Source organism: Pristis pectinata, chromosome 3 (genome assembly GCF_009764475.1).
Source record: "Pristis pectinata isolate sPriPec2 chromosome 3, sPriPec2.1.pri, whole genome shotgun sequence".
NCBI lineage: Eukaryota > Metazoa > Chordata > Chondrichthyes > Rhinopristiformes > Pristidae > Pristis > Pristis pectinata.
Window position 1 is genome coordinate 100474157 of NC_067407.1, and position 23619 is coordinate 100497775.

The 23619-nt window shown below is 38.5% G+C and overlaps 2 protein-coding genes across 11 annotated transcripts in view; one reads left to right on the forward strand and one right to left on the reverse strand.

Annotated features, from left to right (window-relative positions):
* fancl (FA complementation group L) overlaps positions 1-12830 on the forward strand; it is a 56866-nt gene extending 44036 nt beyond the window's left edge. For 5 of the 10 annotated variants that reach the window (XM_052012020.1, XM_052012022.1, XM_052012029.1 and 2 more), the window contains 5 exons: positions 9792-9942; positions 10681-10764; positions 10849-10894; positions 10986-11067; positions 12338-12665. In XM_052012020.1, coding sequence (XP_051867980.1) covers positions 9792-9942; positions 10681-10764; positions 10849-10894; positions 10986-11067; positions 12338-12664 — 690 coding nt within the window. In that variant the 3' untranslated portion in view covers position 12665. Of the gene's footprint in view, positions 1-9791; positions 9943-10680; positions 10765-10848; positions 10895-10985; positions 11068-12337; positions 12666-12685 lie in introns of those variants that run through there. The other 5 variants (XM_052012024.1, XM_052012026.1, XM_052012023.1 and 2 more) reach the window with 3 other exon arrangements.
* A 75-nt stretch (positions 12831-12905) lies between these two features.
* LOC127567997 (serine/threonine-protein kinase VRK1-like) overlaps positions 12906-23619 on the reverse strand; it is a 61500-nt gene continuing 50786 nt past the window's right edge. Inside the window, exon 12 of the mRNA XM_052011242.1 lies at positions 12906-13215. Within this exon, the coding sequence (XP_051867202.1) occupies positions 12913-13215 (303 nt within the window). The 3' untranslated portion in view covers positions 12906-12912. The remainder of the gene's footprint in view (positions 13216-23619) is intronic.

The following is a 23619-nucleotide window of genomic DNA, read 5'->3' on the forward strand; positions in this document are numbered from 1 at the left end:
TTGTGTCAGATGAATGTACCAATATTTTTTATTTGAATAAAAATATTAGTCCTCAGTTCCACTGCTGTATATGATTGGCAGTTGTGACCATTCCTTGGGGAAAGTAGAAATAACTTTCCTTGATTATGTTCAAAAGATGCACTAGTCAAGTGAAACTTGTTTATTTTCTGTTGAAGGCTTCAGTCTGGATCAAACACTTGATTATTTTGTTCCTGCTGTTACTATCATATATATCTGCACACCTCCAACTGGAACATTTCTATTTCTCTTAACTCTAATTTGCTTTTTTTTCCCATTAGTACTAATCTTTCCTAGTGCTTTCTTAATTATTTCATTATCTTTTTTCTAATGATACCCAACAAGTGGCCTGCTATTGAGTTTATTCAGAAAGCTGATCCAGTCATTTATGCTGTCCACATGTACAAGTAAAATTGACAATTGACAAAAAAAACTTAAAATCCTATTGTCCTTCAGGTTGCCTTTGCCACGCTTTGAAGTGACATTTGTTGGGTGGACAATTTAGAGAATACTAAATAATCCAGAATTAGATTAGTTTGTCTTTGTTTACAAGTAGAATTATAAATTGGTCTTAATGTATTGAATTACAATGAGAAAAGTGCCATTAACTATGTTCTCCTGTGATGGAAAGAAACATTTTATACTTATTAAAATAACTCAAACTGGATAATATTTGGGTAGAGAGGAGGTGGGACTGGGGAGGGAGAAGAGAGGAACAAAAAAAATAGAAAATGTGGGAAATATTCAGCAGGATTCATGAAGAAATCATTAACATTTTTTGTCAGAACTAGAAAATGTAATTTTAAGGAAATTCAGTCAGAGAAAATGAAAGGAGCATAAAGAACAAAAGGAGAGGTAATGATATGTAAGACAAGTGAAACTAGAAGGCAGTGCATGGCAATGGGGATCCATAAGGTAATGAACAAAAAAAAACTCTGACGGGACTAAAAAAAAAGGAATAAATAGGAATAGTAGAACTTTATCAACAACTGGCATTCAAAATCTGGAAACTGATTGTGAACGAATATCATTGAGCTTCACGTTGTGTTAGGAAGACCATAACATGCTCTAATCAAATGGGTGCTGTTGCTTGAACTTTATTGGAATAGTGGCCAAGGCAGAGTGGGAGTGCGTCATTAAATTAAAATGGTGGATGCGGAGATCATGTTTTCAGGCAGAATGGAGGTGTGACACAAAGTATTTACCCTATCTGTGCTTGTCAATGTAGAGGATATCACTTTGTAAGTAAAACTCCAGACTACACCTGAGATTCTGAGCATACCCTGTTTTGCTGCCAATAAAATGTAATACATTCCTAACCGGTGTACACTTTTCTATGCATGGTAATACTAAAATAGAATGAGATTATTTGCATAGGAAATAGAGACTGAATAACTAAAATAATAAATAAGTTTGGTGTGCAAAAAGAGATGAGGTCCAAGAATTTGGATACAAAACACTTTTTCACGTAAAAGTCATTTTTTCCCCACTCAACTTAGTTACTTAACTGCTTTACTTTGCCCTTCACCAAACTCTACGTTGTGCTTCTGGCCCCATCCCACCACTATATTTCTGATAAGATGACCCTCTTCACCCCCAGGCTGTGAGGCACAGGCCAGATCTGATAACGTGGCCTCTGACTGTCTCAACCCCATTTTCCTTTCAGTCTAACCCTGTTCTTAGACTATTATTTTCTTCATTACATTCTACAGCAAAGCAGGGCACAAAAAAATGTGAAGGAACCATTCAGTAGTGCCCGATGCCATGACCAAATCTTGTGTACTGCGCTAGAATTTCTATTCTAGACAGCATGCAGGCATGCTTCAGTGCAGCAGGAATCTCTGTGTATAAGTGCGTCATATGCATCAATGACTGTGATATAACTTCATAGAGTTGTGTGCAATGAATATGACTGCAGTCAGTTTAACACTTCAATTCTATCATGTGTCAGATAAAAAAACATGCACAATGCAATAGAATTAATAGGCCGTAGACTATAACTCCATTTGCTTTGCAATTATATTTAAACATATGTACACCTTTGTAATTTGGAGTCCAATTACTTGTAGCCAAGAAGCAATTATAAAGTATGTATTTTGTAACTATTTGCAGTTTTGTTTTGTAATGATCCAAAAAAGCAGTAGTATTTGAATATAATTTTAATTAAAGCATTTATTTTCCATTGCTAAAGTTGTAGATTGACATTTTTACATGGCATCCATATTGAAATGCATAATTTTCCTTATGGTCCCTGTCTTCTTGCTGGGGTGATAATGTTTTGATGTATTTTTCTGTTACTGTGATGAGAGGGCTGCTGCTGCTGCTCTGACATATTCATTCAGATGAATGATTATAACTGGTGCAATGTCAAGCAGATGATGGCAGGTCTTTGCACATCAAGCCAAAGCCTGATAGCCAGTGCAGGTGTTTCACAGCATGATCAGATAAAGCCAGTGGTTTGAAGCTGAGATGGCACATCATGACTAGTGAGGAATGAGCATCAAGGGCAAAGTGGCCTATCCCCATATGTAACTGCTATCTCACTGGACAACTTTATCTAGTGACAGGGTTGTTAACCTATTGCTTTCAACTGAACAAACAACATCATCTCAGGCCATGGCTTTCTTAAGAAAAGTCACCTGAAGGCAAGGGGTTAACTTCCTACTGCCTAATCTTTGTCTGTATCCCTGTTAATGTTCTCATTAATTGTGAAATTGGTACCTTTCTCTATTGTGCTTTCAAAGTTGTGAGGTCAGGATATTGGCTCTTGCAGATGTTTGGGTTTTATGATTATCTGTGTCATGTCCTATCAGTTTGATTTTTGTAAGAAAAATAATTATTCTATATAACTGTCTTGTACCACATAGCTATGGAAGTATTGATGATGTTTAGTCATTGCACCCATTTTAAGTTACAAATGTCTTGTAGCGTAAAAGGAAAGACTGGTTTAGAATGAACATGAACAAGTGCAGCATGATACACTTTATGTGGAAACTGAGCTCTGCGGTTGATGAATTGTCCCGCACCTGGCTGCTTTGGGGCCCTGTAGTTAAGATTGAAAATGAGTATTTGAAATTTTTTTGTGAGGTCAAAATGGAATTAAATTGTGTAAATGGTACAGAATGCAGTTGGTTATTCTTTCTGTCGGCAGTGGAGGAAGGAAACCTTAAGGTCTGTGAAAATAAAACACTTTTGGTCAGTGGCAGCAATTCAGCACTTTAGATGAAAGTATTGATCAAAACAATGTTAAAATCACTAATAATGTATTTGGCCAAGTTATTTTATTAAAGTGAAAAGGAGAAATAAAAATCTTGGCATATTTGATACCAGTACAGTGTTAAATTCGTATTGATCATGCATATTAAAGAACATTAGTGCTGCTTGGCTCAATTGAGCACTACAAGCTGAAGGAGATGATTATTTGCTTTGGACTTGTACAGCAGATGGAGGCATTTTACTGTAATACAACCATAAATAAACATTCAGTAGAGATTGCTGAGGCAGACTAAACCTTTCAGAATAGTTTACATTAAAGGCAGAAGGCTGGGCCTGTAGCTGAATGGACTGAGAAGAAAACACAAATCTGCGGTCTGTCACCCCGACAAGAGATAGTGGTCCAGGGCCAGGCATTATCAATTGTCAATCATTAGAAGTTCAGCAGGAAGAAACAAAACTGAGATAAAGATTTTGGATGCAGAAAGCCAAGCTACTGGATTTTCCACTAAAGGGCAAAGTGGGACAAACAATTCATGAATTCCTTTTTATATCATTGAAAGGAAGAGAATTGTATTACAGTGTCTATGTTATGTAGTTCATTTGTATATCTCACCAAACTGGGGGAGATGTTGTTTAAAAACTAAAGTAGAAGTTTATCCAGTATATGTGTTTTGAAATGAAGACTTTCTTCAACTTGGTTTGCAGTGTGCATCTGCTGAATTCTCAGCCAAAGTATTAGTATTGCTCTATTTTTTAGTCATTTTTGATCTGGAATATTGATGCTGGGATCTGAAGCACTTTTTCATATTGTCAGCTTCTTGCATTTCCAGGCCACACAAAAGACATCTAGTACATTAAGGAAAGCCAGTAGGCTTGAACATCTAATACTTTCTACAGTGCAATAACTATGATGAAGTTGGAAATCTAACTTGCTAGGATGTAACTGTCTGACTCAGATCTGCCAGGTACAGAGAATTTATAATACCTGAGCACACCAGTCAAGATGGTTGAAGTATAGGCCTGGCTGAGTTGTAGTACAGGTGATCTCTTGATTTAGAATATTTGTGGGCTTGTGCTCTGCTCAGTGTGTTGAGTATATAATTTAGACTGACACTTCACTACAGTTCAGAGGGAGAGCTGGCCTATCTAAGATGTCATCTTTTCAACCAAGGCCAGTATTTCCCCTCTGCATGTAGAATATTAGAACAGTACAGCACAGGAACAGGCCCTTTAGCCCACAGTGTTGTGCTGAACTAATTAAACACTAAACTAAACTAATCTCTTCTACCTACACAATGTGCATAATCCTCCATTCTCTGCATATTCATGAACCTATCTAAGAGCCTCTTAAATGCCTCTTTCGTATTTGCATCCACTACCACCCCGGCAGTGCATTCCAGGCACCCACTACTCTTTGTGTAATTAAAAACAAAACAACTTGCCCCATACATCTCCTTTCAATTTACCCCCTCTTCTTAGACATTTTGACCTGGGAAAAAGATACTGGCTGTCTACTCTATGCCTCTCATAATCTTATACACTTCTGTCAGGTCTCCCCTCAGCCTCTGCTGCTCCAGAGAAAATAACCCAAGTTTGTCCAACCTTTGCTTATAGGGCATGCCGTCTAATCCAGGCAGCATCCTGGTAAATCTCTTCTGCGCCATCTCCAATGCCTCCACATCCTTCCTATAATGGGGTGACCAGAATTGAATACAATACTCCAGATGCAGCCTAACCAGAGTTTTATAAAGCTGCAACGTAACTTCCCGACTCTTGAAATCAATGCTTTGACTGATGAAGGCAAGTGTGCCATACACCTTCTTGATTACCCTATCAACCTGTGCAACCACTTTCAGGGAGCTATAGACTTGGACCCCAAGATCCCTCTGTATATTAACACCGTTAACAGTCTTGCCATTAACAGTGTACTGTCCCTTTACATTGATCTCCAAAGTGCAACACAAGTGCAACAAAGAGTAACTGATCTTGTAGTATTACTCGAAGAGTAGGTCAGTTATCACTCTGTCCCGCCGACTTTATGCCTGATACCACACAAACAGGTTAAATAGTCATGTCCCTTTGGATCATGCTGTTTCGACATTGTGTCCTACGTTGTAACAATTGCCATGATTCATAATTTTTCCTGACGTGTACTGTGTACTAAAGCTGTGAAAGGCACTGTATAAATGCTATTTATTAGGCCTGAATTTGCAGGGAGTGTCAAGCTTTCTGTGCTTGCCTACTTTGTCTTGCCTTAAGCATATCCTGCGTCTAGAACTTCTGAATGAAACTGTTTCTGGCCTGATCCAGTAGTGCAGCGGCTTCACTTTGTGAGTTAAAACACACTAGGAAACAATTAGATATAGGCAAATTAACTCAGTTAAATTTTAAAAAAACTACCTGCAACTATTGAATGGAATGCTGACCCTGCACTAGATCTAATTCCATCTCCCACCCACCCTATCCCAAATTTATGTTGTACTCAGTGGGGAATTTGCAAGCATCATTTGTTTTCTTGAGGCTCTGATGTTGCTATACCCGCAACAAGTACTGAAGGGGTATGTTCTAAATAGTGGGGCATCTGCAAGCCACAGACAACACGGATTAGCAGATGCAACATTTTTTTTTGACATAACCATTGGGAATCTGCAGGAAGTTGGCACTCCATATTGGATATCATGAGGAATACAACAACAGAACAGAGGGAGAACAATGGTAGTCACCAACTGTAAGGAAGTTTTAAATTTCTACACTTGTACATGCTTGCAAAGGAGTCCCAAGCTTCCTGATTAAAAATGGAGGCAAATGCTCTCATAGAACCATCCTTTCGCAGGAAACTTCATTTTTTATCCATCCAATCGCCGACATCCATGCCCACACTGCAAGAATATGCAGGATCCGTTGACAAATGCCCAATTATAATAGTTTCATTTCAGCAAATTGGTAATTTCTATTTAAGTTTTCATAAAGTTCTATAACTTACAAAAATGATAATAGAGCCAGTAACAATAATTCACTGCATTTAGGAAAGCTTTGGACCACTGGGAACAACAGCAAAGCTGCCAGAACAAATACATGGCAACTACATGCATGTCACAGGTCATTAAAAACTCTTGTCACCATTTTCCCACCATCCTCCCATTCCTCCTAATTTGTATTACGTTACCTCTTTCTCTCTCATCTTCTTTTATCTTCCCCTGCCCCACCCCTCTCCCAGTTTTTGTCACACTGTGTTTCTACTCTTCCTTCTCTCTTTACTTCCTCCCTCCACATCCCCAGATTAGTATTGCACCCTCACCACACACACTTTACAAGTGGTGCTACCATCCTTGCAATCATTAAAGAAACTGTTTTGACAATGTGAATTGGCACCAAGCCAAACAAATAGTTTCTTCCAAGTCATCAGTATCACTGCTCTGGAAACCTATATGATTAGTTCTTAATGATCTTGATAATTCTAAAGAGTTTGGATAATATGAGCCACGTGTTATATTGTTGGAAAAAGTAGTAAGGCCATAGCAAAAGGCAAGAAGGTGGCTTTACCTAAGGTACCATACTCAAATTAAAAATTGACTGTTGATCCAAACATCGTTACCACAAAGCTCCATACTAACTTTAAAAATAAGAAACTACTATTGCTGCAGTGCCTTTTAAAGCAATTCATGAAATCAATATCAAACTAACTGGAAGGTTGCCATTCAGATAATTTTACCTGGATATTCCAGAGCTCTATGCAGTCAGTGTTGTGGCCCTGCTCTTTCCCCATATCCCTATAATACTCTATTTGTGAACCATTTCATTGTCAGATCAAATACTGGCAGGACATGTACATTGTGGAAGTGACCTTAGGAGTGTTTATGTACAGAGAGACCTTGGTGTCCGTGTTTATAGTTCTCTGAAAATGGTGACACAGGAGGGTAGTGAAGAAGGCATTTGGCATGCCTTAAAAGAGTTGGGAGATCATGTCTCAGCTGTACAAAACATTGGTCAGGTTACACTTGGAGTTATAAGGACAGTTCTGATTGTCACATGACAGGGAGGATGGGATAGCTTTAGAAAGAGTACAGAATGGATTTTCCAGGACGTTGCCTGGAATGGAGGGATTTAGTTGCAAGGAGAGATTGGAAAGGCTAGAATTGTTCTCACTGGAGCACAGGAGGCTGAGGGGGTGACCTTATAGTGGTTTATAAGATTTGAGAGGCATAGATAGGGTAGATAGAGTCTTCTCCAGGGTAGGAAAGGCTAAAACTAGAGGGTGCAGGTTTAAGATGAGAGGGGAGAAATTTAAAGGATACCTGAGGGGCAAATTTTTCCACATAGAGGGAGGTGGGTATATGGAATGAGCTGCCAGAAGAGGTAGTAGAGGCACATTCATTTGCATCGTAATTGCAGGCAAATAGTATTGATGTAGGTTACAGTTGGCGTGGACGAGTTGTGCTGAAGGGCCCGTTTATGTGCTGTACAGATATGACTCCATGATTCTGTTATTATTCAGGATCACTGTCCCTCTGTCAATTTTACTCTTTGGCCACTGGATTTTTTTTCTCTATCAAATCTCCTATCACATCTAGCCTTGGCCTGCTCTATTCTAAGAATAACTTAAGTATCTTCTGTTCCCTCCAGTTAAACAAAGACCCTTTCTTCCTTGATTCCATTTTAGTAAACCTTCAGTCCTCGTCTAAAGTTTTGATGTCCCTTCTGTAGTGTGGTGCTTGTAATTGGTCACAATATTTTCTTTGGCCTAACCATTGTTCCACAAAGGTCAGGTAACTAATTATTAGAATCTATTATTAAGAAAAAGACAACTGGACACTTGGAAAACATTAATGTGATTTGGCAATGTCAACACAGATTGATGAAAGTCATATTTGACAAATCTTACCAAGTCCTTTTTGAGGCTATGACCAGCAGAACGGATAAAGGCAGACTAGTCAATGTGTATTTCAGTTTTCAGAAGATCTTTGACAAGAGATTATTTAAAAACTACAGCACATAGTATTATTGAGTAATATGAAGGATTGGTTAATGGTCGGAAACTAGAGAATAGGTATAAATGGGTCATTTTTGGGTTGAAAGACTGTAATCAGTGGGGTTTTGTGGTTATCAGTGCTTGGGCCCCAGCTGTTCACAATCAATATCAATGATTGATTGAAGAGTTCCAGGTGTAACATATCCCAGTTTGCTAATGTTGTAAGGCTAGATGCAGTATGGGCTGTGAGGAGGAGGATTTAGAAAGCCTTTGGAGAAGATAGACAGGCTAAGTGAACAGAAAAGAACATAGCAGATGGCATTTAAGATGGAAATATCATCCATTGTGGCAATTTTAAATGGTGAGAAATTGAAAGGTGTTTCGAGTTCATAAAGACCAGGGTGTCCTCCACACATCACTGAAATTTGACATATTGATCCACCAAGCAGTTTGGGAGGTAAACATCATGTTGGCTTTTACTGTAAGAAGATTTATGTACAAGAATAAGGTTGTCTTGCTTCAATTATGTAGAGCTCTGGTGAGACAGCATCTGGAATGTTGCACACAGATCTAGTCTCCCTACCCAAGGAAGTTCATACTTGTGATTGAAGGAATGATGTGAATATCCTTCAGATTTGATTCCTTGGAAGGTGGGATTGTTACATGAAGCAGACAAGGCCTGTCCCCTCTTGCATTTAGAAGAATGAGAAGTGATCTCATTGAAACCTAGAAAATGCTGAAGGAATATGAGGGGGCTGATGTATCCCTTGGCTGGAACTAGGGGTCCCTAGTTTTTGTTAAAGAAAGGAGGGGTTGGCCTTTTTGGACAGAGAAGGGATTTCTTCACAGAGAGCTGATGAACCTTTGGAAATCTACCCTAGAGGGCTCTGGAGGTTCAGTTATTGAGTATATTCAAGATAGAGATTTATATTTTTATATATTTGGTGATATAGTTGGTGCAGGAAGAAGATCAGTCATCATCTTATTGAATAGTGGAAAAGTCATGAGGGGCTAAATGGCCTGCTCTTATTTCTGTTTATGTCCTGTGTTTCCTTTAATTTGTGCCCAATATGTCTAATTTACAAAGGTGAAGATCCTCTGAAGATGGCAGGTAAAATGGAAGCTGTTTTTAAAAAAAAGGCAAAGATTTTTGCAGCCCCATTAGTCTCCTTTCTTGCACCCCTGATCAAATTATACCACTGAATTTATAATCTTTCTTCATTCTTCCAATCAAAATGAATCACTTCACACTATGCACTAATTTTTATCTGCGTAGTTTCAGTCACCATGCTCTCTTGCTTTTTGCTGTATTCTAAAGTTTGTGTTAATTGCAGAATCTAAAATCTGTGTCAACCAAGCCTGGTTGGTTGACAGACTTCAAAAAGAGTACTCTTACAGTCTGAACAATAAACGAGACTAATCTGCTTTCTCTTCCTGAGTCAGCTTTGTAACTGCAGCATCGCTGTCCTGGGGATTCAAATTCCTAACAAGTGAAAAATAGGAAACTTGATGAAACGTATTTTGCAAACATACATGTATCAACTTTCTCCATTACTTCATCAAAGAACCGTTTCCCTTCATTTTTCAGAGCTCCTTAAAAAACGTTCACAGTCAGTTTCTAGCAGCACTTGATTCATTGAAAGAGTTCTGGGATGTTATGGATGAAATAGATGAGAAGACTTGGGTGCTTGAACCTGAAAATCCAGGACGCACAACGACGAGGAGGAGAATTGCCATAAGTACAAATCTTTCATTAATAGTAATGGTTATATTTGAATAGTCTCTTGAAAAAATGGTTGATTTCGATACTGATAAATAGAAATCATTTGGCATTCTTTTTCAAAAAAGTTGCAGGAATTTCATGTAGCAGGTGTTCGCACTTTCTTTTGGCAAAATAGTTTTGACTTCTCAGAAATGGCAGTAAAATCAACATAGTTTTTTTAAAAGTTGTGGAATAGAAATGGGTTTGTAGTAATTTTTATCCATGCCTTTTGTTTTTCTAGCTACATTTAAATGCTGCCGTGATCATGACTATAAGTAGGATACCTGGCATGTAATGTTAAAACGTGGCAACCCTCTTCCCCCACCCCTTGTATTCCCTCAGTTCTTTTGTTTTGCGTTCAATGAATACCATCTCAAGATTCAAATGAAATCGACAGTAAAATCAGTTGAGAAAAATTAGGTGAATTGAAATTCTGTATTTTCCATCATTTGGGAGGGTGAGGAGGGTTCAATGAAACGCTTTTATTTTCAAAACTTAAAAAGAAAATCCATTAATATGTAATCTTGCTGGAGAGCCACAAAGACCCATGAGAGGTCACTGAAAGCATGGAGAGTGATGGAAAGGCTCTCCTATGCTTCCATGTAACACACCAAAACAACTATGTTGGAGAGTTCTTCAGAAATGGATAATCCTATTTGAGCAGAGAATTGTGTATCAGTGTGAAATGCTTTTCATATTGTTTCGGATCTCACAGGTAACAATGTTTCAATAAATGTAGAAGTGGACCCCAGACACCCTAAAATGTTGCCAGAATGCTGTTTCCTTGGTGCTGACCATGGTAGGTCTTCCTGAGAAATTATTTTTTAAACTGTGCTTACTGTTGATAAAATGTGAAGTCCTAATGATACACATTTACCCCTAGTGGTGACTCCACTGAAGAATAAGCTGAACGTCAACATGCATCTTTGGTAAGTAGTTTGCAAATGCTATATCATTTTGAGTGCTGGCTGAATATTTAGAACCTTCACACTGCTAATGGGTGCAGGATTTCCCCCCCAGGTCTCCAGAGTGCACTGTGCTGCAAAATCTGAAAGATGTATTGGAGATAGACTTTCCATCCCCTGCCACCCACGAGAAGTTTGTAAGTTGCAACCACTTTCTGATGAACAAAAGATGCATTAATTCAATTTACCTTAAAGAATTTTTAAACTACGTGCAGTTCTGCTATTCTGAAAGATAAGGAAGGTTGCAAATTCCTCAAGTGTAGAAACCTTTGAAGATGCACAGCGCTTCAATTTATTCCTGCAGATGCTGTTTCTGGGAGGAGATTTTTACACAAAAGTCAAATGATAGTTTCTTTCCATGGGAAACCTGTTCCAAAAGTATTGATCTTTACTTTGTAAAAATATTTCTAAGAATTTTGGTTGATACAATTTCCATATAATGGAAGGCTGGCATCATAATTATTGATGAGGTTCTGGCAAACAGGTAGAGGAAATGTTATAAAGATTATTGTGCAAGTAGGTGGAGGTAATTTAGGGTGTTGTAATTTACCTTCCTGAAAATAGAAAACTATTCCAACAGTACAAACCCAATGGTCAAATGAGCTTCACTTCATGATGTCTGTCTCATGACTCCCTTCCACTTTCACGGGGATATTTCCAGCTACATCAGTCAATCAGACAGCTACTACTATGATGGATGATATTTACCTTTTACTTATCAACCAACTTGTTGCTGGGCAATTGCCTAAGTATTGATCTTCTGTCTGCTTACTGATGAAGGTGAACCCTTGTGTCTGTTGCAGCTGGCTTTTGCACTGACAGTTGTCTCTGCTGGGAGTGGCACAGGCGCTGTATGGAAATTTTCCAAGCCCTGGCATTGTTGAATTGCAGGAGTCCTCTTGTTTAATGATACTCTGTGGAACACCACAGTTTGGACTCTGGGTGGGGGTTGTAGTCGTAGTGTAGAAAATGTAGTTTCGACAATTTTCAGCCAGACTTTCACTGCTGATCTCCCAAGAGTGTGTAGCAAAGATTTTCTGTTGAGCACTCTGACCCCTTAATCGGAGGTATCTGCGAAAAGAGATGTCACAGGCTGTGCTAACAATTAGAGTGAATAATTACTGCAGGTAGAAGTTGTATTTAAATAATGTTTAATCATTGTATTCAAAAGAAAATGATTGAAACATACACATGGTGAAGGTGCATGAGAAGCTGAAATAATCAGCATGTTACAACAATTTTATTGCAATTTAAAATGTCATTTTTCAGCAATTATCATGGCAGATTAATAACCTAAGCAGTCCAAAATTTGGATTACTTAATATGGTGTTAACAACAGTAGAGTGGTGCTTACAGTCAGAACAGTGCAGATGAATTCTCAAGACCACATCTATTTTCATTTGGCAGAGTTTTAGCATGGAATGTGGCATTTGTTATGCCTACCGACTTGCTTCATCGATACCAGATCAAGTATGTGATGACCCAAGGTGTGGGCAGCCATTCCATCAAGAGTGCCTTTATGAGGTTGGTATAATCGAAAGCAGAATTTTAAAAATGCCTTTGTCTTTAATGACTGAAGAATTCAAACTAAAATGTTTAAATCTGCAGTGGTTGAGAGGTCTACCTTCTTCAAGACAAAGCTTTAACATCATCTTTGGAGAATGCCCTTACTGCAGTAAGGTAAGACAGTGGAGGAGTTGGAGGGAAGGGAGAGGTAGAGGTGGAGCTAACTGACACAATATCTTCTCTTTGCAGCCAATCACAGCAAAGATGACCACCAAAAGGTGCTAACAACTGATAAACCAAACAGCATTCCTTCCAAGTATTCTCTCACTTTGGAGATCCCCAAGAGGACTGAATTAAAGCTGTTCACATCACCCAAACTTATTCATTTTTTTTCATTCCTGAAACATTCACAGTCCTTACCAAAGAGATCACTTTGAATGCTTCTACAGTAAGTTACACTAGTACAAAAATGACAGTCAATCCAACAACAGCAGAAGGATAATTGATATCAACAAAAGTACGACTGCAACACCATAGTGCAAGATGTCTGATTTTATTCTTTGATCCTGAGGCACTGCAGCAGCTTCTGTTGGTCCAATCATCGGAACTGCTGGCTTCTGCTTCCAGGTCTTGCATTGTATTGAAGATTCAGTTACCTCTGCCTTCCTTTGTTTAAGCCTCAACAGTTCTGAGCATTCAATATCACTCAAAATGTTATTCCTTTTCATTAGTTTTTCTTGAGGTACAATTTGTCTTGTTGATTTTGGTCTCACAGGTACCTGTAAGAGAAAATAGTTAAGTACAACATATTTCCAATTGCTTCTTTATCAAAGTTGATATGCGGCTAAAGAGAAAACTCATTACAGGCCATCTGAGTGTAACAAATAGGTTCTGCTTGTACATGTATGTTCATAGGTTGAAACATACACAAAAATCACAAAGTGGAGAGAGCACGAGCTAGTTCTGTTGGTCATAGGATCAAAGGTCTATACATACATCAGACTTTTGCAGGAGCTCCGTGATAGCTTGTATATCACTGCTAATGACAGAAGATAAGTTTGACCTTTGATAACATTTGTAAATAATTAATATAACATTCAGTCCATATAGGTTTTTGCAATACCTCTTGAACATTGACCAATGGCTTTACACCCACAATAATGCTTTCCATTTTAAATAAGTGTCTTAATTAGCATAAGTACTTCAGCCTTGTAATCATCTTTTTAAAAAATACAGGTTAACACAAACTTTTAAAAGTTTGCAAATCACACCAATATAGTGGGCCAGATCTCTCAAAAAATGAGATGGGGTACAAGGTGATAGAGAATCTAGTGGCATGATATTGAGATGGCTGAGACCTTCGGTGTGTAAATATCACCAATAAAGTACACCACCTTATCAGAAGGTTTGGTATGGCAACTCCTCTGCCCAAGACCACAAGATATTGCAGAGGGTTGTTAACACAAACCAGCCTTCCTTCCACTGACTCTGTCTACACTTCCCACTGCCTTGGGAAAACAGCCAACATAATCAAGGACCCTGCCTACCCCCATCCTCTCTACTCCCTTCTCCTATTGGGCAAGAGATACAAAAGCTTGAGAGCATGTAGCACCAGATTCAAGGACAGCTTCTTCTCCTACTGTTTATCAGACTCTTGATCTCCCCGTCTACCTCATCATAGCCCTTGCATTGCACTTTCTCTGTAACTGCAACACAATTCTGCATTTGGTTTTCCTTTTGACTACTTTTGTGTACTTGTGCATGGAAGATCTGTAATGGATGGCATGCAAACTAAAGCTTTTCACTGCATCTCGGTACATGTGACAATAATAAATCAATACCAATGTTGTACTAACAAAGCAAATAAAAACAACACATTATAGAGCTTTAAAAAAACTTTTGGAATACATCACAGTGAAGCCCATGTTGAATTAAATGAGTTCTACAGATTCCCATGCTATCTTGTTTTACTGGGTTGATTTCAATGTTAGTAGAACAGTAGAATAATGAACAGCACCTAGGAATAAATATACCATCAAATCGTCATTTTGTACCATTATTTGCAAGTCAGGACACACGTTCCTATTTGTTGAAAAAAAAGCTGAACAATCCTTAACAGCAAAATTATATCTTGATCTAATGAGTTACATTTGGATCCAACATTACTCACAATAGCTGTCCATTAAGTCTTGCAACCATCAGCATTTTTGAGTTACTACACAGCCCTGAAGTTATTCAACCAGTAAAGCTCTCCTGGAGATGTAGCAGCATTATCATCACAAGGATTTGGATTTACACCTCGGCCCTGAGACACAAAATCTCTGTTCCTACTACAGTTAAACCAAGTTTCTACTGGGCTCCCCCAGGTGGATGAGTGCTTTGTGAAGAGCTGTTGCAGTACCTGACAGCTGCATTTCCAACAGCAATTACTACTCTTTGAATTGTATTCCTGATCGATTGTAAATTGCTTTGGGATGTCCATAATCATGAACATAAATACTAATAAAACAGGCTCAAGATAATAATTGTGCGAAGAAGATTTACAAGAATGTTGCCAGGACTCAAGGGAGAGATTAGGCAAACTAGAACTTTATCCTTGGAGACTGAGGGCTGACCTTATAGAGGTGCATAGATAGGGCGAATGCACAGTTTTTTTCCCCACAAGGAAAGAGAATCAAAAGCGAGAGGGCAGAGGTATAAGGTGACAGGGGAAGATATAAAAGGGACCTGAGGGGCAACCACATATGCAACAAGCTGCCAGAGGAAGTGGTAGAGGCAGGTACAATAATAGCATTTAAAAGACACTTAGACAGGCACATGGATCAGAAAGATTTAGAGGAATATGGCTAAACACAGGCAAATGGGATTAGTTTAGATGGGCATTTTCATCAGCATGAACGAGTTGGGCCAAAGGACTAGATTTTATGCTGTATCACTATAACTCTAATTAGAAACCCTTTTCCCATCACTTCACAGACGTAAAGATTGCTATTGTAAACAAGGTCAAGCATTAACAGAGCATACAAACTTTCAAGTGATATGGTCCTGGAACTATAATATAATTTATGCAGGAATCCTACACAAATATATGGGGCTCTTTGAGAATGCTCAGCACTGATCTCAGGATTCTACTGCTGTTAGAGCTGTCAGAAGTGCGAAGGGAGCAACCTTTAAGAATGTCAGTAGAGTTTTTATTATTTCCTCAATAAAGTTAAAAGCAAGCAGGTTTTTAATTATGAAAGCAGCTGATGATCAATTTGGACAAAGGAATAAATCTGAATGTTATGCATGTCTGAACAAATTATGCAGGTGATAACATGTAATTCCTGCTGAGTATCAGTGCATGGCCTTGTGGATAGCGATCTCTGTATTTGCTGAACTACAAGCAAGGTACAGAAATCAGGGAATTAACATGATTAAAGGAGTGCTGTAGTAAAGCACAGTTTCTTTTATGGACACTGCCACAAATAATGATGAAGTATGCTCCATCTGAACAAGACTGGAACTGCTGTCCTGCTAAAGGCTCAGCAGAGAGATAGTTTTCAATTAGTAAGGGAGGGGCTTACAAGAATTGAAATAAGTTTAAATAAAAATTAAATAGAAAAGAAGCACATATACTCTATAGAAGGACATATTTCCTTGGAGACTACATTGCAACAACAGGAAATAACTAGTTAAAATGAGATAAAGTACTACATGACAAAAACCCAGTGCCCATAATTAAAACGGAATGGAGGCAATAAGTTGCTCAGTTGAATCATATGTAGAGACCGGAGAAATGGCTGCAGATATATCGAACACTGCAGGGTAGAATTCTGAGGAGGAAATACTGGGAAGTGAGGTATCTTACTAGATATTAGAATAAAGATCATAAGGTAGAAGTGAAATCCATACAGATAGAGACAAAGGGTGGGAAAGATTAGAATGGGAGATTAGAACAAAATATAGGAATGAATTAAAAATATATGACACCCAGCGGTGGCATCTCACTTAACCCCAATACATCTGTTTTTGGTAGTTTAACTTCAATTTCAAACTCTTAGGGACAAAATACTTGGAGCCAGTACACAGTGTTCAAATACTGACTATCCATCACAATGGTTGCATTAACTCCGGAGTTATTAATTTCATCAAATAATGATACAACACAGGAGGAAACTGTTTGGCCAACAATAAAAGAGCTAAACAATTAAGATTTGCACAGACCTTGGAATGAGCCCTCTCATTGATGTCAAAGAATTCCTTCTGGGCTTGTATGGTTCCAACAATTTCTGTCATGATCCACCTGCAACTGAATGCTGTGAAAGACCCATTTGGAAAAGGCAGTGCCTTCTAATTCAAATAAAATATAGTTTCTTCCTTAAAATTTTATGAAGACTACAAGTGGGCTGAGTTTGAGTGACTCCATTACACCAAGGAGTGAACTAATGGAGAAGACCACATGCCTCCTCATAACTGAAAATAACTACCAACCGATTACTTAATGCTGTTAGTGACAAGGTGGATGGCAAATCCAGTTTGTTCCCTAGTTATTCCTTTCTGTATTTCTTGAATGACATTGCTATACAAATACTTCACTATTCAATGAATTCTGATTGTATTAATTCTTGCTTTTACAACGCCTATCTTGTGCAGCACTTTATAAATTCTGTTTGGAGTGGAATATCTGACTACACTGTAATAGCTTCACTATAACTTCATTAATTTCTCTGATACTGTTTTCTTTAACTGTCATAGATATTATGCTCATCTTTTAAAAAATATTTTACCTCAAGGACTTTATTCTAAATCTAGAACATTGACTGTCACAATTTGAAGAATAAAAACTTATTTAAATCATACTTGTCACTGTAAAGAAGTTGTTAGTAAGCATTGATTTTTTTTCTTTTTCAATTCAGATTGGGGCATTTTTCCTTTATAATTAATGATTGACAAAATCAGGAATTTTGGATTATTTAAAAAAAAAGAGATGCATCAATTTTAAGGTCTCTGTAAAGCACACTACATTGGTAATAATAATTACAGATTAGTCCAGGACTTACCATGCACAGTGGTGTAGTGGTTAGCATAACACTATTACAGCGCCAGCGACCTGGGTTCAATTTCGGTCACTGTCTGTAAGGAGTTTGTACGTTCTCCCCGTGTCTGCGTGGGTTTCCTCCGGGTGCTCCGGTTTCCTCCCACATTCCAAAGACGTACCAGTTAGGAAGTTGAGGGCATGCTATGTTGGTGCCAGAAGCGTGGTGACACTTGCGGGCTGCCCCCAGAACACTCTACGCAAAGATGCATTTCACCGTTTCGACGTACATGTGACGAATAAAGATCTTAATCTTGAAGTGTTACACCTGCCCCTACACCTCCTCCCTCACCACTATTCAGGGCCCTAAACGGTCCTTCCAGGTGAGATAGTCCTTCACATCTGAATCCATCAGTGTCATTTGTTGCATCCGGTGCGGCCTCCTCTACATTGGTGAGACCCAACACAGGGGGATTGCTCCGTCCACCATAGAAGACTGGATCTCCTGGTGGCCAGCAAAATTCCCATTCCCACACTGACATGTCTGTCCACGGCCTCCTCTACTGCCTAGTTGAGGCTAGACCCAGATTAGAAGAACACCACCTCATATTCCACCTTGGTAGTTTCCAACCTGATGGCATGAACATCAATTTCTCTAACTTCTGATAACCACCCCCTCTGTCCCCCTTCTTTTCCCCTTATCCCACTGGCCCCATCACCTCATCTCTCTCCCCTCCCTGGCCTCACCCACACATTCCTCCCTCCGGATCCTCTCCTCACCTCCCTCCCTTTATTCCATGGTCCACTGTCCTCTCAATTTCATCTTCTTCAGCTCTTTGTCACTTCCACCTATCCACCCGCGCCCCCCCCCCCAAGCTTCTTACATCATTCCCACTCCCTCCCCCCCTCTTCTGCCTATCATCCCCCTCTCACCTGGATCCACCTATCGCCTGCCAGCTCTTGCTCCACCCCTTTATACTGGCTATCTCCCTTTCCAGTCCTGAAGAAGTCTCGACCCAAAAAGGTCGACTGTCCATTTCCCTCCATAGATCTTGCCTGACCCGCTAAGTTCCTCCAGCATTTTGTTTGTTGCTACCAGAATTATTTCCACGGTTTACTTTCAGGTTGCAGGTCGTCCCCAGGTTACAATGGGGTTCCATTCCTGTGAACTGTTTGTAACCCAAACAGTTCACAAGTCAGACACATGGCTGTGAACCAAGTTCCCACATGGCAGAAGATGCCTGCGGCTTTGCAGCAGCCAGCAGATTCATACCGCTGGCCTCCCAAGTGCTCGTATGTATGTACAAGCTGTACACAAATCAGGCATTCATTAGCTGTGGAGGACATGTATGCAAAAAAGTTGGCATTTCATTAATTTTTATGTGGGATTAAAATCATAAATAACTTAAAAATAAATAATGCAGTTAAAAAATATTTTCAAGACCTGGATGTTAGTGATGTTGTTTGCAGGCCGTGCTGGGATTTTCCAGAGCAATAATCTGCAATTCTATCTGAACTACAAAATGGTACCCAAGATTTTCTGCATAGATGAGTAAAGAACCAGCATGAAATAAAAATAACAAGTAAAATAATGGAAAACCCAAAGACGTTTCATGAAAACAAAGAAGATCAAGATAACTTTGGATGGAAAACACTGCGCTAGATGGAAGAAGTTCTGAAGATAGCTCTTAATGAATGTGCGTCTATCCTCTGGATTATACAGAGGGTAGTTTTAACAGTGAGTATTCGATACAATACGGGATGACATAAAAAGTGAATTTTGATAGAACTGAAAGAAGAGAAATTGTCAGACGTATCCCAGGCTAATAGGAGCAAGACAGAGGCTCTGACCAGCTTAAGTTCTGACGAAGGATAACTGACATGAAACATTGTTTCTCTCAGAATGCTGCCCGATCTGCTGAATATTAAGAGTGTTCTCTATGGCATCCACAGTATTTTCCAGTCCTCTGAGGCTAACAGTGCACTTAAAGACTGCTAACGTGCTACCAATACTTAAATACAATGAAAAGAACAAGTAATTACAAACCAATCAGACTAGAAGTTTGTGAACATAATGTTAAAAATATTTTTGAAGGATCGTTTTCATCATCGTTTGCAAAAAAACAGAATAATCAAGGGCAGTCAACATGAGTCCAGTGATATTCACGGATCTGTACATTGATATATTCTTTGGAGGTGATAAAATGAAAGGTTGGGGGGGTAGATCACAAACGCTAGTATCCTTGATGTATTCTAAATAGATTTCAGCAAGGCTTTTAACAAGCTCAAGTAAAAACCCATGAGATTTCAGTGCATATGGCAAATTGGATCTGAACCTAGTACAAAGGCAAGAGCCAACAGGTTATACCTGAAAGCAGCAACTGGGAGCATATTTACAATGGGGTTCCACAGGGCTGAGGATTAGGTTAATGACTTAGATCCCAGTCTAGAAGCCCTCAAATCAAGAGTTTACAGATAATACAAATATTACATGTGGTTGATGGTGAGGAAAAAATGCTACAAACTGCACCAAGCTACCAATGTCGGGCAGAAAAAATGACAAATGAAAGTTGAGATAATTCATTAAAAGGAAGATAAACAAACTAAGGGAATAAACAATAAATTATAGATGTAGAGGCAGCTAAGGACCTTAAAGTACATGTTTACAAATCCCCAAAGGTAACAAAATTTAATAGATGAAATGGTAATAAAGTACATGGGATGCTTTCCTTTAATGGTCAATGTATAGGTTTTAAGACTAGAGAGGTCAAACTATAACTGTGCAAGACATTAGTTAGGTCTCGTCTATGTACTGCATATAGCTGTGGTCATTATATAACAGAAAGAAAACAGAATGCAAAGAATACTTATGAAGATGTTGCCAGGAATGGGAGCTTTCAGCTGAGAAAGGATCAAACAGGCTGGGTTTCTTATCTTTGCAATCAGGTGGAGGCCAGTGGTAGAGTTAATTGAGATTTATAAGATTATAAGGGACCTCAATGGAGTGGAGAGTAAGGGCCCTTAGGAGAGATCAAAAATCAGGGAAATAAATGGGAACTAATTGATGGAAAGATGATAGGGAAGTTGACAAGATATCTTTTCACATACAGGGTAGCAGGTGTCTTGAATTCATAATCCAGTTAGATAATGAAGGTAGAAATCATTATAGCATTTGAAGAGTACTTCGATAAGCATTTGAACTGCCTTGATATCTGCACTTTTCAATGGCACAAACAGGATGGGTTTGAGATTGTAAGTGGAAACTCAGCTTGATCTTGATATGCCAAGATTTTTTATGGGGGGAGGGGGTGGGGTGGTGGTAGGTAATCCTATATTAGTGGAATAAATGTATTTAAAAATATGTTAAGGATAGAGAGTGCAATCCATTACCTCATTATAAACTGTAGCCAATTAGTGACTTCTAGGATGTTAATATTCTAAAATAGTTGTACAGGGTATGGTTAAGAACCTGTGCTGATAAAGTAAGTAATGGCATGTTAAAATTGTTTATATACCTTTCCGAACCCTTGCTGGAAAGATGTACTGCTCACTCAAAAGGATAGCCTCTGACTGATTGAATTGGTCAGCAGAACTGAAGTTAAAAATATAGAGGTAGCATTTTGTCCATGGTTAGTACACAATAGGTTGCGCATGCACATTGCCCTCTGCTTCCAAAATTTTCTATATAAGTGAACCGCATGACTAATGCAACAGACATATGCTACCATGTTGCACAGTTCAGAATCAGATTTATTATCACTGACGTATGTCGTGAAATTTGCTGTTTTGCGGTAGTAGTACAGTGCAAGACATAAACATTACTACAGGTTAAAAAAAAAGTGCAAAAGAGGAATAATGAAGTAGTGTTCATGGGTTCAAGGCATGCAAGCAGGAGAAATTTCAACAGTCTTACTGATTAAACAAAAAAACTGCACACAAAAAACATGAGTGTGTGTAAATTTGGTAATTAAATAAAAAGTTGAATTTGACATTGTTCAATAATAACATTCCTATAAATGCCTTGAATTTACCCATTCTTATTTCCAAACAATTGTATTAAATTTTATCTTCAAACAAACTGATTTAAGCAGCAGATACATTCATCACTTTATTTGGAATAACTTTGATTAAGACAATGCATCTTGTTGTCCATCCTGGTCTGCTAGCCCTACATAGGCAGTGAACCTTTCAGTGTGACAAAACGCTACAATCATTAACTCAGATCCACAATACCTCTCTCATCCATTGCACCAGCCTTGATGTTTGGAGGGTTCATCACATGAAAATCGGAAGGGAAAGACACCAGAGATCAGAATGCTTACTTCGCAGCAGGTAATGCATTCTCTTCAAAGAAATTAAATAAATAAACATTTGATTATTTTACTCATTTTTAAGGAAATCCTTTACTTCAGATTGGTGAATAACAATGTGATTTTATAGAAATTCTATACTGGAAATATGACTTTAGAAAATGAATTATAAAACCTTGAAGGAAGCTTTACATTTCATTGGTTGAGATAACCCACCATTTACTGAGACCTTGAACATTCTGCTGCCCTTGACTCTTCCAGCAAGTTTTGATGCAAATTGTGCTCGAGCTGAAAGGTGTAGGAAATGGTCTTACTCATGACAAGAGATGTGGTTATTATAAGATTTCACGGAATGTCAAGAGTCTAGAGACAAGATTTTAAAGAGAGCAATAGGATTTCAAATTAACAGAAAATAAAAACCAAAGACCATTAGGCAATAACCCATTCCTCTGGAAAATCTTACCACACTTCTTAAGAAAAAAATAAAATAGCTATATCTTTTGAATGAGTACTGTAATCAATGCAATGAAATTGTCTTGATTGGTTTGGACTTTAAATCTTGAACTATTCTTTAAACTATAAAATAAATTTTGATGCCACTCAATTGCATGATTGTGCATAATGTAAGCATCATATACTATTGTAGTCATAATTGTAATCGTGTGTTCCTCTCTTGGAAAACAAGCATCATTTGCTGGATCTTTTACATATAACAATGGTCTGCACAATACAAGGAGGCACTTTACATGGACATCCAAGCTAACCTTTCTTAAAATTATAGTTTAGTACAACAGTCTTGCCCAACTTAACTAGAAAATGCATTATTCAATAATTAAATGCCTTTTCTCTTTTAGACAGCCATTACTGATTTTTTTTCAGCTCTGACATATGCTACTGTGACAATTAACCTTTACTAATTCTGCACTACTTCTGACGTTACACTTAATCACATAGATTGCTAGCTACTTCGCTGAATATTCAACTAATTCTAATGCGATCAAATGCAAAATCTAACTGACATTCCTTTCTGGATGTGCTGAAAGACATCTGCCATTTTGTGATCGATTTGGTTCAACTTAAAGCCACATGGAAAAAGTCTTCCATGCACTTCTCATTTGTTTGTTTGAAATCCCTGTACCTGGTAGTCAATGGCATCTTTTGTTCTTGAGGAGTAATAGTCAAAGCTTCCAATACTGGAATTCAGACCTCCTTTCAGGGACAACCAATTTTATAAGGAGGGTCTCAAATGTCCAACAATTCCCTTTAAAAGCACATACAGAAGGCGGAATGCCCCAATAAGGCATGATAAAGGATGCCTACTTTTCATCCTTAAATAATAAAGTGGGCAGTGCACTTTCAGACCTGTCTGCCATACAAGAGCCATGGTAGTTATTGCAGCGTCTGAAAAACATATGAAAGGGGAATCATTTCCAGGCTAAATCCTCTTACTTCCAGCCAATGTAAACTCAGTTACCTGCAGACCAATGTTTATTTTTCTTTTTCCTCACAAGCTAAACCCATTTAAAAAAAAATCATTGCCAACCTTCAGTCCCGATAAATACTAGCCTGAGTCTTTTGAAAAAGCTTCAGTCCCACAAAGAAATGTGATGTAGTACAGGACTCTCACACAAACTTGAATGAATGTGGAGCTTCCAAACTTGTGGACAGCAGAACAGTACTGAAAGGACCATTGCCCTCTGATGCTGAACTTGTGGAGTTAGGGAGCAGAGCAGGAACTTCTGCAGATTTCCCAACATTTATGCTGCTTAGACCTGCCACAAAGTACAATGAGCTAATCTGTTGGAATGGATAGGGACAGGGATGAGGGAATAGGATCAACACTTTTGAAAAGTCAT